The 15,730-nt window shown below is 61.4% G+C and overlaps 1 protein-coding gene across 19 annotated transcripts in view; it reads left to right on the top strand.

The window, feature by feature from the left end:
• The window catches only part of MAPK8IP3 (mitogen-activated protein kinase 8 interacting protein 3), a 46,146-nt gene that overhangs the window by 14,766 nt on the left and 15,650 nt on the right, over positions 1-15,730 (top strand). For 5 of the 19 annotated variants that reach the window (XM_045072179.1, XM_045072172.1, XM_045072169.1 and 2 more), the window contains exons 3-9: positions 490-560; positions 804-895; positions 4,732-4,755; positions 7,199-7,337; positions 10,930-11,176; positions 11,929-12,031; positions 12,218-12,336. In XM_045072179.1, the coding sequence (XP_044928114.1) occupies positions 490-560; positions 804-895; positions 4,732-4,755; positions 7,199-7,337; positions 10,930-11,176; positions 11,929-12,031; positions 12,218-12,336 (795 nt within the window). Of the gene's footprint in view, positions 1-489; positions 561-803; positions 896-4,731; positions 4,756-7,198; positions 7,338-8,630; positions 8,753-10,105; positions 10,393-10,929; positions 11,177-11,928; positions 12,032-12,217; positions 12,337-15,730 lie in introns of those variants that run through there. The other 14 variants (XM_045072171.1, XM_045072168.1, XM_045072178.1 and 11 more) reach the window with 11 other exon arrangements.

Raw genomic sequence — 15,730 nt, 5'->3', positions numbered from 1 at the left:
TGGATGCCATGGCCACGGCTTGGTCTGCAGGTCTTGGTACATGTCAGGGATGCTTGCTTGTTCTGTGCCACGTGGCAGATGGTCCTGGGCTCTTTCCCACATCACAGAGGCTGCTCACAGAGGAACTGCCCCTTTCTACGAGCCCCTTTCTCACATCTTGTCTCCACCGGACCACAGCGAGCTCCCTGCATCTCGGGAGCTATTGCCACTCGGGCCCAGGTAGCAGCCCCGGGTGGGCTGGATCATCCTGGTTCCCTCGGCAGAACCGAACATCTTCCACTAACGCAGCACGCAACCACATGCCAGCCAGACCCTCGGGATCTGTCTTCTTGTGGCCCCGGGGTCTCTGCTGGCCATCCCCATCCGGGCTGACGGGCCACTGCGGTCTGCACCAGGCTTCAGTCTGTACTGGCACAGACGGTCCAAGGGCAGGTGCAGAGGCGTGGGGGGTGGGTTGTGGTGTTGACGGGCAGTGGCCATGTCTTCCAGTTTCCCGCTTGGAGGAGCGTGAGTCCGAGATGAAGAAGGAGTACAACGCCCTGCACCAGCGACACACGGAGGTCAGTGCCCGGCCCTGGTCTGCGCGCATGGACGTGGCCTCACCCTGCAGAGGTGCTGTGCGTGGCGCTGGCCTGGCTGGCCTTCCTGGCCTTTTCTTTCTGGCTTCTGCTGCCCAGCCAAGGAGCTCTGCCCTGCTCAGTCTGCACGAACATGTCTCTGCTGCTATCAGAGCACTGCGGGCTGGAGGGCAGACACCTGGGTTAGCAGGCCTGACCCACATGGCCACATCTGTCCGGTCACAGATGATCCAGACCTACGTGGAACATATCGAGAGGTCCAAGATGCAGCAAGTCGGGGGAAACAGCCAAACCGAGGGCAGCCTGCCGGGAAGGAGGTAAGGCGGGAAGTGGGCGGCAGTGGCCTCTGGTGGCCCGTCATCCCCAGGGTGCTCTGGGGTGGAGGGGGGCCTTTGGGGAGCTGCATCCACCCCAGTCAGGAGAGGGGGTCGGGTCCAAGTGTGTGCCGGAGCAGAACATGTGTGCACGGGTGCCGGGCAGGGCCCTCTGCTGGCCGGGAGCAGTCACGACGGCCTGAGGGAAATGGGGGGTCCGCCCCCATCATCTCAGATCCCGTGTTTGTGGATTCACCTGCTCACTCAAGTCTGTGGCCTCGACATCGGCCTTCGGGGGGGCTTCTGTGGTCACGCGTGCAGGCAGGTGCAGAGACACCTGCGCATGGTGGCGGGAGGGGAGGTGCCAGGTGTGCAGGACGCGCATGCGCCGGAGCCATTGGGTAAGGTCAGAAGCCCAGCTCCAGCCCCCGTCCTTGGGGCCGCGTCGGGCAGCTCACCGCACGCTGGCGCACCTCGCTTTCTCCTTTGCAAAATGCAGCAGGCGTCACCCAGCCGCAGGATTCGGGAATCAAGGTTCTGATTTCTGTGAGACGTGGGTCTCTGCAGGAGCTACGGTCCTTACCCACCAATCCCGGGCTGTCCTGCCTCTGGGCCTTGACTGACTGGAATCACGAGGACTGACCGGATGGGTGGGGAGGAGGCGGGGCCACCGGGCGACCCCCTGCACAGCAGTTCTCGCTGCGGGGCAGAGCGGCACCCTCGGGCCCTCGCTGGTCTGTTCCAGGAACTCTGCGGCTCTTACCTGCAGGGAGGGGGGCTAAGCTGCATCTTCTGAGCCTTTGGTCAGGGGAGGACTGGACCATGGTGTTCAAGGGGCAGACTGTCTACAGTCTTCTCCAGGGTGTTGCCAGCTTGTGGGACACCAAGGTCATCAACCTGGGCCTGGGGAGAGGGTACCGATGTCCCAAGTCCTAGTAGGTGGAGGAGAAGCTGGAGGCCCCACAGACGGAGCTCAGCTCTTGGTCCCTTTGTAGCCTTGGCCCCTTGTTCCTACAGGCCAATGCCTGAGCGCTGTCACGCCCCGTCCCTGCAGAGGCTGTCTCCGGCCTGTCCATTGGCGGGTGCGCTGCGAACACGCAGGCTCAGGCCCTTACGTTGCGTGTCGCCAGCCACTGTCTGGGCCCAGGGGCAAAGCCCTTGCCTCTGTGTGCTCGAGGCACCCAACTTGAAAACAGAAACAAGGAGCGCGTGTGCGAACACCGGGCGGGACCTGGGAAGGTGAGGGGACGGCGGCATGCTTCCCCACAGTCCCAGGATTTTAGCGGATGCGTCCCTGCTGCACGTTCACGCCCTGGGCTGCTGGTGGTGACCCCGCATCTGCTTGGGGGGGGGGGTACAGACTGAGCAGTTTGAAGGACAGAACTCTGCGGGTGTCGCTCCTGAGGCATGACCGTCTAAAGCGAGGGGAGTAACAGCCTCCCGGCTCCCGGCTCCAGAGTTTCTCTCGAGAGCACTGCGACCTGCTCGCCCCCGGCACTCGGAACTCACCGGCAGGATTTCTGAGTGACTGCACATGAATGCTGACCTGGGGGGATGGGGGCCTGCATTCGGGGCCGGGTGGCGGGGGTGGGTTGGGCAGGGCCCTTTGCGCTGGGGCTGTGGCGGCTGGGCAGTTAGACATCCTTGACGAGCGCTGGGCTCGTGGCCAGTTCCTGAGAGCTGCAGCATTCCGGAACCTTCAGGCTGGTTTCCTGCCAACTCCCTTTAAGGCAGGAGCACCTCAAAGGTCATGAAGGAGAGCGCCCAGCGTGAAGGGCCTGGTTCTCCCAGAAGCCAGGGATTTGGGCTGTCTGAACTCAGGACTTATCTTAGACCCTATGGCTAGCACCCTCGGGGCCTGGGGATGCCACAGAAACTGGTGTCCCCACAGCCCCAGGATGACATGGGCTCAGCCCAAAGCAGAAGCTGCTTAGACGCCAAAACCGGGCCCTGAGCTTCCCAGCCATTACTGGGGCTGTCCCTGGGGCCACATCAGGCCTTGTTTGCTCCTGACGTGGAAGAGGGTCCATGAGTGCAGACCCCCGCCTGTGTCTCCCTGTGCACCAGAGACAGGACCTGGTCTGGGAGCCTGCAGTCCCCTGTGTCTTGGCTCTGGGGCAGTCTGGAGCAGGCCCGGCCCCAGGCCCCTCAGTGCTCCCTGTGCTTGGAGTTGGGCTCTGGCCGGTTGTGGCTGTTACCCTTCTGCTGTCAGGACTCTCTCTCGAGAGGGGCTGGCTCACGGGTCCCATCTGGGATCCCCTTGGAGGCTGCACGGCAGCTCTTGGAGCCATGTGGGCTCTCCTCCCTCAGGGCACAGGTCTGTTCTACCTGCTGCCTGGCCGTGCCCATTGGTCACTCCTGGGCAGGGCAGGCCTTCACTGCCTCCGGGGATGGCTGTCCTGGGGATGTTTTTCTCCACACCCAGGTGAGGCCCACGGGAGCCCCTTCATTTGTAAAATGGACACAACGAATGCCTAGGAGAGGGAGAGGCTCTGGTCCAGATTCCCGCAGAGGGCGCCCCAAGGCTGGGTGATCGGCATGCTGTCCAGGCTCTCGGCACTCTGGTAATAGGCCTTTCCGGGCCAGAGCACCACCACGTGCAAGATTCCTGCCACAGGAAGAAGGCACCTGGTCTGTCAGCCGACACCCTCTGAGGGCACGGCCCGCCTCCACCGTGTCCCCTTGGCCATGAAGAGGAGTGTGGCCCTGTAGGGTGATGGCCGGAGCAGCATTTGCCTGGGGGCCGAGGGATGGTGCTGTGGGTGCAGGCTGCCCCGGTCACCTTGCCGGCCTGCCTGCCGTGCGTACCTTGCTCACTGGCCAACAGAGCCAGCCACCTGCTGGGACTCAGGCCCCTGCAGCTCTTCCCCACGGCCCAGACGTTCTGGGGGCGCTCTGTGCGCATCTGGCCGCCCCGCCTAACGCTGGCATGGGGAAGGTGGGTGGAAGTGGAGGAAGCAGGAACCTTCTCCCACCGTGCTGAGCGTGGGCTTCTGTCGCCGGCGCTGCTCCTCTTTGGGTTACAGGAAGGCCGCCCTGTGTGCGGTCCTGCTTCCTTGGGTGTCCCCTGCCTCGCCACAGCTCTTTAGAGAGAAAAAAGTACGTGCGCCCCAGCTCCCTAGTTCAGTGTCTCCGGCTTCCGCCAGGGGCCTCATCTGTAGTGCCAGGAGCCACTGTCGCCACCAATCCCAGACAGGTTTTCCTTCACTCCTGGCCTGGTGTTCTCAATGCGTTTTCCTTCACTCCTGGCCTGGTGTTCTCAATGCGTGTGTCTTTAGAAACCCCAGTTAGCGTGCGTGGGCCCACAAATGTGAGCATGTGTGTGCCTGAGCACACATGCGTGCCGGGGCTCTCCGGAGACGACACTCGCCCACCATCCCCAATCCCAGATGAGTTTTCCTTCACTCCTGGCCTGGTGTTCTCAATGCGTTTTCCTTCACTCCTGGCCTGGTGTTCTCAATGCGTGTGTCTTTAGAAACCCCAGTTAGCGTGCGTGGGCCCACGAATGTGAGCATGTGTGTGCCTGAGCACACATGCGTGCCGGGGCTCTCCGGAGACAACACTCGCCCACCATCCTGTACTGAGTGTGTGTGCCAAGCCGCGGATCAGCGGCTCAGTGGAGAGGTCACGTGTCTGAGTGTCCTGTGTCTGTCATGTGCACATCTGCATGTCTCCACATGTGTTTGTGCAGAGCGGAACCCACCGCCATGCACTCATCCTCCACGTGAGCACGTGTGACCTGTGTCCCCTGACCTGTGCCCTCTAATGCTGTCTTCTCGTCTTGCCCCCTGTGCTGTTGCCGCTGTGTGCTGCCCTTTGTGTCTGTCGCTGCCCTGCAGTCCTCGCCAGTCATGGAGGAAAAGGTAAAGCCTGGGCCAGCATTCATGCTGCTGTGTGGGGCGCTCGGGGTGCCCTGGGGTTTGGGAGAGTCGGTCCTGCTGGTGGTTCTTAATTGTAGGCCCAGGGCTGGTCCTTGAGCTGCTCAACAGTTTCTCTGCCTCAATATTACCGATCAAAGACGCTCAGTGTGGCTCTTAGAGGCCAGGCCGTGGAGATGGGCGAGACCCAGGTTCCTGAGACAGCCCCAGACTAGGTAGTGGCACGGGGACCCCAGCCCGGCGAACATCCGTGGTCACAGGTCAGACCTCGGGCCCGAAGCCCTGGGCCGGCGCTGCAGGGAGGTGGCAGGCAGGGGTGGAGACCTGCACTCTGGCATTGGACAGACCTGGGCCTGGAGCCGGTTGCGTGGCCATGGTCCTTGCAAGCACCTTGACCTCTGCGGGCCGCGCAACTCCCCCAGACTGTAGCTTCTGGACGAGCATCGGCATCTCCCAAAGGAGCAGCAGCAGGAGTGCGACAAGAGACGCTGTGGCCGAGCTCTGGATGGGTGTAGGCCTCCAGCGGCAGTGCCCACACGTGCCCCCAGGGCTTGCGGTGCAGGACATGCGTGGCTTTGTGAGGAGCAGAGAGAGAAGATGAGGCTCGATTCCTGGGAACGACCACTGTTGCCTGGGGTCAGGGGCCCTGCTGTACATTTCTCCCACGGTGGGGCTGGGCCCCAGGAGAGGGGCTCCTGCACCAGCAGTGGGAGCCCAATGAGGAATAATGGGCGAAGGACGGGCCTGGGGGCCTCAGAGGAGAGATGCTGGGGCTGTGGAGGCTGGGCCCCTCTTCCAGGGATGTGCTGCCCACACGGCGGCTGGCGCCTTCCCAGATACTGGGGAGCGGGCAGGCTGGCGGTGGCCAGCAGCCTGAGTGGGCAGAGCCTCAGGCCTGCTGAGCTACGGACGCACCTGCAGACTCAGCTGAGATGTGCATGAGAACGTGTCCTCTGTCGTTGGACGAAGGCTGCATGTGTGGGGCCTGTGATCATCTGCAGGAAACCAGCCTCCTGGTGGCCTGGGCCCCGACATGTGGAGGTGCCAGCGGCTCCAGTCCCTCAGGAGCACGCAGCTGCTGCTACCAGCTCCGTGCCTACCGCACGCCAGCCCCTGGGACAGCGCAGCCCAGGCCCAGCTCCACAGGAGGCCGCGTCTTACCGAACAGGACACACCGGCCAGCCTTGGATGGGACGAGGCAGGACTCCAACCCAGACTCTGTGTTTTCTCCCTGCTTCAGCTCAGCCCCAGCCGGCCCCCAGAACTGCACAGGGGCCCCAGCCAGAGGGCCTCCGCTCTCCAGGGCCAGGCTTCAGGAAGCTGCCTGCCAGGCTGTGGGCAGTTCTTATGGACGTGGCTGCTCCCCTCCTTCAGGGCCTCAGGGACGCCACCCGCCTTCTCTCTGCAGACCTGTCCAGCCTCTGGGCCTGGCTGCTTGGGATTCCCGAGGAAGCGTCCGCCAGTCCCCACACTGCAGTTCTGGGGGTTGAGCTCTGTGTGTGGGTCTCTGATGCTTGACCGTGACGGCTCTGAGCAGCACGGGCCGTGAGGTAGTTGGCCGGCTCCGAGGTGCGCCGCATCCTTGTGGGGTAGCACGGGAAGCTGGCCTGGCTGCACACCCGCTGGCGCCCACGCTGAAGGGAGCGTCTCCTCAGGGACCAAGTCCAGCAGGCGACCTGCCACTCCCCATCTCCTGGCGCGCCTTTGAAAGACAGCCCTCTGGGATCCCTGGGGTCCCTGACAACCGGGAAGAACTGCATGGAGCAGGAGAAAGGGGCCCCCGTGGGCTGTAAAGGACACGACACCCACAGAAGGATGGGGCCCTCTTTCCTCTGTACGTCTGTGCTCACGATGTACACCAAGAGCTCCTGAAGGAACAGTGCAGGGTTCAGGTGGGGGCAGAGCGCGAAGAGCCGAGCGGAAGGGTTGGTTCCTCCTGCCCGGCCCAAGGAGGCAGAAGCCCAGCCGATGGCCACCCGGAGGCAGGTGTGGGCTCCACATGGGAAAGACCATCATGGTGGACGTCGCTGCTCAGGAGTGCTCTGTGCTGGCCGCAATGCTGAGGGGCTGTGCTGGCGCTGCTGTGGGAGTTCTTAGCCTGTAGAGCGGCTCTCTGTGACAGCAAACTAAAGACAATGGCCCGGAAGACAGTGCACCCAAGGGGAAGGGCCCCTTAGGCCCACAGAGAAGCTGAGGGGCCCGGAAACACGGGCACAGGTTTAGTGACACAGGACTCGTAGCTCCGGATGCACGTGGCCCCCATGCAGGCTGGGCTACCCTGGAGCTCACGCCCTGCCCCACACGGCTGGCCCTGATCCTGAGTGGCTCGGTCTGCAGGGGCCAGCCCCCTGCGACCGGTGAGCCTCCCATCCTCCGTGTGGGAGCCCTGTGTAACATCCGCTTTCTTCCTCTCTCCCTCACATTTCAGCAGGAAGGAGCGCCCCACCTCTCTGAATGTCTTCCCCCTGGCCGACGGCATGGTACGTGCACAGATGGGGGGCAAGCTCGTGCCTGCGGGGGACCACTGGCACCTGAGTGACCTCGGCCAGTTCAGCTCCAGCTACCAGGTTTTGTAGCCGTGCCGTGGAGTGAGGGTCCCTCCCTGTCGCCCATGCTCATTCAGGAAGCATCTTTGTGTACAACCCTTTGCAGCTCCCCCACCCCCGCCCAGGGTAGTGGGGCTGTGCGGAGGTGTACCAGCTCCAGAGGAGAGCACCAGCTTGGGAGGCCCAAGTGTCAGACGGGGCCTCTGCAGCCAGGGCACACCCCTCTGCTTGGCTGAGCCGAGCCTTTGCTCCAGGGCACAAGCATGTCTGCCCCCCAGATCCGCCCCAGGGCAGCAGCCCTGAAGCCAACCCGGGCTCCAGCCCAGAAGGTCTTGTAGGCTGGTGTCTGAGGTCTACGCTTCTGCTGGGAGAGGGTAGCATGAGGAGCCAGCGTCCCTGCTCTAGATACTGCTCCCTGCTTGTCCGTGCTAATGACCGCTGGGTCTCTAAGTCCCAGGACGTGGCCGTCCCGGGTGTGTGTGGCTAACCAGGGAATGCCCCCCTCAGGGAGGCCCCCCTCAGCAAGCCAGGGGCAGGGACTCTGCCTGGCCCACTGCTGGCTCCGGGCCCATGGTCACTTGCAGAGAGTGTTGGTCTGGGAGCGGAACCCTGCCTTCACCAGACAGGCCCTGGCCATGTCACCAGGTAAGGAAAACACCCTTGGGGCTGGAGGAAGTGACCCCAGGCCTGGGGCACTTCCCACAGGGGCCGTGGGAGGTCACCTGCGGAAGGCAAAGCGCCTGGGACTCCAGACCTGGGCCAGCCAGTGGATGTGGGGCCAGGCCTTCTCCTGAAACTTCCTCCTGCTGCAGCTTGGGGCTGATCGTCCCTCTGTCCCTGGGTGTCTAGCTTGCCTGCCAGAGGTGGCTTCAAGCTGCCCACTGTGTCAGATAGTGACCCCACTGACTTTAGCTTCGGTTCCAGACCTGGGCATGTCTCTGGGACCTCTGGCCCAAGCACTCACCGCACCCCCGTTATGGGCTGTCCTGCCCGTGTGGGGTCCGGCCTGTGGCTGGGGGTCCAGTGCCCAGAGAAGCCGTGGGAGCTGCTGAGGCTGGGGGTCCGGGAGCTGGGACTCCTGCCCGCGGTCAGGCCAGCTTTCTTCCCGTGTCTCTTCTGCCGCATCACCCGAAGCACTCTTGCTTTTCAACCTGCTGTTTTCTGTTTCAGTTTGTGGGTGTGTTTTGTTTGTTTTTTTTTCAGTCACGTTACATTCTTTTTATTTCATGTTTTAGATTTTAAGGTCTTTCTAATTTCTTCATTTTTTTTGTTGTTTTTTGTTTTGTTTTTTGTTTTTATGTGCTGTATTTTCAGTGTTTTAAGCAAACAGTTGTGGCTACTCATGGTGAGGAATGACCGCTAAGAGTTTGGGTTCTTTGCATTTGGAGGTCACTGCCACACCTTGGTGTTTAGGAGGTTGAGAGGTTTGCTGCTAGGTAAGTGGTGGCCAGGGGAGCGTCCTGTGGGTAGGCGGCGGCCTTTAGGGTCAGGGAGAGCCAAGGACTGGGGGAGGCCGGGCTGTGCGGCACGGTTCCCCTCGGTGACTTCTGGGGTCAAGGAGGTCCGCTGAGAACCCACAGACCCGAGTTTGCCGGGCACAGGCTGGCGGGAACCACGTCCTTGTAGAAGGTGGTCTAGAAAGTGCGTGCTTCTGAGAGGCGTGAACTCGCATACTTGGCCTCCCCCAGTCCTCACCAGACTTTCCCAGGCCTCTGGTCTCCTGTGGCCATTTCTCCTCAAGTGCCGGCAGCAGAGGCATCCCTTGATTGTGGGACACCTGGGAGCCTCTGCCGTGTGGGGCAGACAGACACTGGGGCAGCTCCCTCACAGAGGCTATCAGGAAAGAACTTTTCCTTTTCCAATCAGCCTGAAGTTGTAGAATCCAAGTAGAAAATGCTTGTACCAGGGAGCTTCCAGGGAGAGGGGCACAGGCTGTCCTGTGGGGCATACTGCCTTTGCACATCAGCGATCAGGGCCGGTGGTCCTCAGCTGTGGAGGCCGTCTGGTGGCCTGCAGGACAGTGAGCAGACACTCCCCACCTCCACTCGTCTCCATTCGTGACAGCCACAGTTGTTCCCCTGACATTGCCAAGCATCCCCTGGGCATATAGCGGGCCTGGTTGTGGAACAGTGAGAGTCCTGGCAGAGAAGTATGAGGCGCGGTTAGACGAAGCCCAACCTGGCTGTCCTAGGTCCCAGCCTGACGCTGACCACGCGGGTCAGAAAGTGGCAGGTGTCAGGGATTCCCAGCCATCTCTGCCTCCCGGGCACCCAGAGGCAGCCACGGGAGCCTGCTCAGCCCTTCCCAGTGAAGGTGAGGGTAGGTTGGTCCCATTGTGTGTCCAGCTTTACGGAAAGGGCTGGACACCCCCTGCCATCAGCTCCCCCGGGGCAAGACAGAGCTCCCAGAAGCACCATTTCTGTGGAAACCACATGACCCAGTGCTGTGGGCCCGTGGGATGTGCACCGGGAGCAGTAGCCCCTCTTGAAGCTGTGCCCCTTCTCTGTACCCCAAGAGGGTAGCAGGGTGTGCGGGGGCTGCTGCCCACTGAGGACCGAGTCGGGGTGAGTCAGGACATCAGTGTTACTAGATGAGTGGGCCGGTTCACGGGTTCTGTCCGCTGGCTGCGCGAGGAAGGACTGTGGGAGAAGATGGCTTTGCTTCCTGTGCTGTCCTCACGCACACAGAGTGCGCTTTCTCCAGGGAGGTTCTGGTTTTTGGTTTTTTTGTTTGTTTGTTTCTTTATTTTTTTTTAAAGACTTTGTTTTTTGTTTTTTGTTTTTTTTAAGTAATTTCCACACCTAGCACGGGGCTCGAGCTCACGACCCCGAGATCAAGAGTCGCACGCTCCACCATCAGAGCCAGCCAGGCGCCCCCGCAGGGAACTGCTTAAGGTCAACAGCTGATTGCGGTTTCTAATAATCTCGCTCCCTTGGAATGTTTGGAGGAGGACCCATTCCCTGGAAGTGGGACTCCAGCTTGACCGCATATACGTAGATGCACAGGGCAGGCCTTGAGGTCCACTTGAGCCTTGGGAGTTAAGGATTACACATTTCCTGGTGTCTATGCTCAGGAGGTTGGTGCCCCTTCCCAGACTGGGCCCAGCGCGGGGAGCAGGAGACGGCAGCAGCTGGCCGCGGCCCGGATGGCCTGATCGGAAGGCGTGCTCGGTCTCCTCCCTGGTCCCCGTGTAGAGCCCTTGGCCCCACTCCGGGCTGCCCCTGGTTTGTGACCACCCCCGGCTGCAAAGGGTTGCTTGCCATGTCTGTGTAGCTTCATGTCCATCACATGCGGCATCGGCGGGCCATCCCGGGGGGGCGGGCAAGCTGAGGGCCCCAAGCCAAGCCCTTTCTGTAAGGGGACTGCAGCCGACAAAGAGACAGAGGCAGCGGCTGGGTGGGCCCAGGGAGTGGGACGGAGAGGGCAGCGGGGGTCCTCCTGTCCCCTCCAGTCCTGGCTCAGGGTGCTGTTTTACCGTGGCTATAGCAGCCTAGTGAGGAGGCCTCTTGGAGGTGGTGGAGACCCCTCCTGACCCTGCACAGTGTGGGTCACCGGGAGCCTCGGGGGCACCGACCCACATGGCGAGCTTCTCCCTTCTTGTGTTTGGCCCTAGTGTCCACAGGATGAGATGTCCGAGTCAGGCCAGTCTTCGGCGGCTGCCACACCCAGTACCACCGGCACCAAGTCCAACACGCCCACGTCCTCTGTGCCCTCAGCCGCGGTCACACCACTCAATGAGAGCCTGCAGCCCTTGGGGGACTACAGTGCGGGCACGAAGGGCAGCAAGCGGGCGCGGGAGAAGCGCAACAGCCGGAACATGGAGGTCCAGGTCACGCAGGAGATGCGGAACGTCAGCATAGGTGCTGCTGCCGAGGGCTTCTGGGGCTGTGGTGGGGAGAGCTCATCACCTGCCCTGCTGCCCCGTTCCTGCCCTCCATCCCCTGCTGCTCCGCCTCTGTCGCCCCGCCCCCTGCTGCTCTGCCCCCCATGGTCCCCGCCCCCCTGGGCTTTCCTTTCCAAATATGGATCTTCAGATCTTCATTTGGGCAGATATATCAGTCCCCTCAGGCCACGGTAACAAAACAGCACAGACCAGGTGGTTTAAGCACAGACACTTGCTTTCGCACAGTCCTGGAGACCAGGAGTGAGCGATCCAGGTGTCTGGGTGTCGGGGCTGGCTCCCCTCGATGCTCGCTCCTTGGTGTGCATAGGGCCTGTGTCCCCAGCCCTTTCTCTTATGAGGGCACGGTTGTGGGATGGGGTCAGGGTCCGCCTGTGTGGCCTTATTTGACCCGCCACCTCCTTAAAGGCTCCATCCCCAAATGCAGTCCCATACTGGGGCCATGACTTCAACACATGGATTTGGGGTCACACTTGGCCTCTGGCAGTGCACCCCATCCTCCCGCAGACATACTCAGTAGAGGAGGGGGTGGAGGAGAAGAGGACATTTGGTCTGTTCATCAGAGGTCATGAGAAAGAGCCGTGGTTCCGGGGCATGGGCCCCAGCTGGCCACCAGCCAGGGCGGAGCCCTTCCTGAAGGTCCCTGGCTGGCAGTGGTCCAGTGTGGGGTTGTCCAGACATGGGACCAGTGGTTCCTGTGTGTCCCCCCAGGCATGGGCAGCAGTGATGAGTGGTCTGATGTCCAAGACATTATTGAGTCCACCCCAGAGCTGGACATGAGTCGGGAGCCCCGCCTTGATCGCATGGGCAACAGGTACTCACTGGGTCTGGCCAGTAGGGTGGGCTCTCTGTTCACCGTGGGCCTTCAGCAAAGGTGTCCCCTGTAGCCTTGCATAAGCAGCATTGGCACTGACCGGCCGCGTGGGCGGTGTTGGAGGCCCCCGCACACGGCCGGTCTCGCCGGCCCTCACCCTGAGCTCCCGGCTGCGTGTCCTCACAGCCCGACCCAGGGGATCGTGAACAAGGCATTTGGCATCAACACGGACTCCCTGTACCACGAGCTGTCAACTGCGGGATCGGAGGTCATCGGGGACGTGGATGAAGGAGCCGACCTGCTAGGTAAGCCCAAGCCCCCTCCCCGAAGACCAGCACCTGGAACTTGCCTTTGTTTCTCTTGTTGTAGTGGAAGCAGTGTCTCTGTCAGCCGTGAGCCAGGAGCTTCTCACGGTTTTGTCGGGATGTATTTCATGTATCATAAAACATACCCACGTAAAGCGTACAGTTCTGTGGGTTTTAGAGTTCACACAGAGCTATGTTACTTTCTAATTTTAGAACTTTCTCTCTGAAAATGAAACCGTGCCCTTGAGCACTCAGCCTAGGTAGTGTTCTAGTAGTTCTCCTCAAAGGAAACGCCCGGACAGGGTCACTGTCCGTCTGCGAGCCCGTGGTCAGCCCCGGAACGCCCTGCACCTGGGTCAGAAATGGGTGCAGAAACCCATGGAGACTCACTCCTCGTCCTCTTTCCTGTCCAGGGATGGGCGTCTGGCACCCCAGGCGTCTGCCGGCAGTGCCCCAAGGCCCTCAGCACTGCCGGCAGGAAATCGGGTGCTCTCAGTGGCATGATTGTGTCCTGAGGCCCGGCTGCAGGACAGGAGCTCCGGGACCCTAGTGCTGCACTGGGCCCCTGCTTCCCAGCGAGATGGGCTGTGGGACAGAAGGAGGTGGCTGTGTTGTCAGGGGAGCAGTGGTTCTGTTTCGTCCTCTTCCCACACCATGTCCATGGAGGCGGCTCGCGGGGACGGGTGCTCCTCGGTTCCCTCGGCTGGGCCAGAGGCTGCAGCTGGAGCCAGGGCCGCTGCATCAGTGAGGGGAGGTGCCGATTCCAGCAGGCTGGGGGGGCGCGCGAGGCTGTCTGCGGGCGCTGTGGCCCGGACATGGTCGCCTGCTGCCCAAGGGGGCAGGGCTGCCGCCATCTGGGACTCTGCTGCCGGCCTTCCTGCTGCTGGCCCTCTCCTGTGATCAACACTGGGGACCGTTTGCCATTAGGGACTTGAGGGCACTGGCAAGAGTGTGTCTGTGTGGACTGCACCGTCTTGGGTGGCTTGGCTGGGCTTCCAGCGGCAGACACGGCCGGCCAGGCCCGAGCCCACGAGGGAAGGGTGCCAGCAGGTGTTTTCTGTCGGGCACACACTCACTTTCTTTGCCTTAGGGCTTTGCGGGTTGATTGCCTGACTTGGGGCGTGGGGATCTCCCAGGAACGCAAATCCTCATGGCGTCAGCACCAGCAATGTCTTGGGCCCAAACTGGAAGTTTTTTACAGCTAGTTTTTAAATTGTGATGGAAAACACATAATACGAAATTTACCTTCTCGCTGACTTTTGAGCGTACCGTTCCGTGTGATCGGGACGTCGGCCCTCGCTCTTGAGACCAGGAGAAAGAGCAGGAGAAGGCCTGCCTTCGGCAGCATGTGTTTCTAGTGAGATTTTCTCATAAGGGGAAATCACGTTTAATATTGTGACACCCTGCCACTCTCCTTTATGGGCCTCAGATAACCCTACATGCGTTCTAGTTTTTATTTTTGGAAAAGCAGTATGTGCTTCTAATAGTACTCAAATATCAGAAACTGCCAAGAGAGTAAAACCATGCAACCCCACGCCACTGCCATGACAACTGTTGTGACATGTCAGGGCACCTTCCCGCCCACCAGGGCACACACGGTCCGTGGGCTGTGGGTGTCAGGTGGGCGATGGCACCATTCTTCCGACCCACTGGTGTCCTCCACACGTGTCCCTTCACGGGACTATAAGTTCCTCCACTCTCCCAGGCCTGAGTACTGCCGTGGTGGCCATTGCTGTCGTAGATCCTGCAGTAGAAGCGTGTGCCCCCCCTTCTGATGGCTTCTTTACTACAGATTTCTAGAGTGGGAGCCTTGGGGTAAAGGTGTGGGCTCCTGCAAGTGGCCGCACACTGTTTTCCCCGGCGGGGCTCTGCCCGACCTCGTGCTTCCAGCTGCAGGGGCCCAGCCTGGCTGGGCGCGGGTGCTGACCCGCCGGGCTGGAGGTGGCCGGGGAGGGAGCGGGCCTCAGCAGGGCCCCTGCGGCGGGAGGAGGACATGGGTAGCCGTGTGTGCGGTGTGTTCACGATGGAGCGCCGTTCTGCCGGGGCCGCCGCGGAGGCTGTGCAGGCGAGAGGGCAGCACCTAGCAGGCCGCCGTGTGCCTGTGAGCGTCTGAGGATTTGATGAGCGATGACAGCCTCTCCCTCGGAGGACGCAGGCACCCAGCAGCTTGCGTGTCCATGCCGGGCTCTGTAGGCCCAGCCTCACACGCCCATTCCTGGCCATAGGTGGCTGGAGGCATCCCGTGGTGTGCTCAGGGGTGGGAAATGGAGTGTCTAGGAGTGGGCAGAGCTGGAGCCCGCCGGACCCTGCTGTGTGGCCAGTCTCCTCGTGACAAGGTTCCACCCCGCAGCGTGGTCACTGGAAGAGTCTTGCCAGCATTGGACATGCACGGCCACCATTCATCTGGGGTAGCACTGTTGTCCCCGTGTCATGGAGGAAGAAACCAGTTCAGGGAGGGCAGGATGAGCAGCAGAGTCAAGACCCAGACCAGGTCGGACCTAGAACAGCAGCCCCGACTGACCACCCACTCTGCCTTTCGTCGCAGCTCTGTTGGCATGGGACACGCCGCCCAGTTGGCCTGCTCGAGGTGCATGGCCCCATGTCTTGGAACATGTGGAGCAAATTCCGAGTCAAGGGACCATCATTACAGTAGACAACATTTCACCAGCAGAGGAGACCCGTGCCCATGGGCAGTCCCGTCCCTCCTTCTGCCCCCAGCCCCTGGCGGCCACTCCCCTGCTTCCCATTCTGCACGGCAGCCCCCTCTGAGCGTTTCATACCCGTGGTCCTTCTCCACGTGGCCTCTTTCCTTGAGCATGATGCCTTGAGGTTTGCGTGTGTCCTGGAAGGTGTCAGAGTCACGTTCCTTCTTATGGCTGAGGCTGGCGTGTTGCCTGCATAGGGCACACGTCATGTATCCATTTGTCCACGGATGGTCGCATGGGTCATTTCCACTCTCAGCCACTGTGGCTCGTGCTTCTGCTAATTTGGTTCCTCACGTGGTTCTACAGGATTACCGGTGCTGACCAGCCTCCTTGCTGCCTGGTGGCTCTGGGTAGCCTCCCTGTTGGTCCCTACCATTGGCCACAGTCTCCCGCCTTGCCCTGCGGCTCCAGGCCATGGGGCTATCCCCTCCCTCCCATCTTCAGGGCTGTGGGGTCTTTTGGCATCACTCCAGATCCCACTGACCTAGAGAAGCTGCAACGACGGTGATGGCAGGAAACAGGACAACAGGCAGTGCTTGTCAGTGAGCTTGACCTGCAGGCCATGGGGTCATGACTCCCAGGCAGATGTAGGACAGCTCCTAGAAGGGCGGTGGTGTCTGGTGAATGTCCTGGGGTCACTTCCCTAGAACAGAGAGTGCCTGGTGTGACTTTCTTATGAGAAGACCCAA

This window comes from Mustela putorius, unplaced genomic scaffold, assembly GCF_011764305.1.
Source record: "Mustela putorius furo isolate JIRA1106 unplaced genomic scaffold, ASM1176430v1.1 tig00004007_pilon_pilon_pilon, whole genome shotgun sequence".
Classification (NCBI taxonomy): domain Eukaryota; kingdom Metazoa; phylum Chordata; class Mammalia; order Carnivora; family Mustelidae; genus Mustela; species Mustela putorius.
Note: the sequence above shows the minus strand (reverse complement) of the source record. Positions and strands in the feature narration are given on the sequence as shown.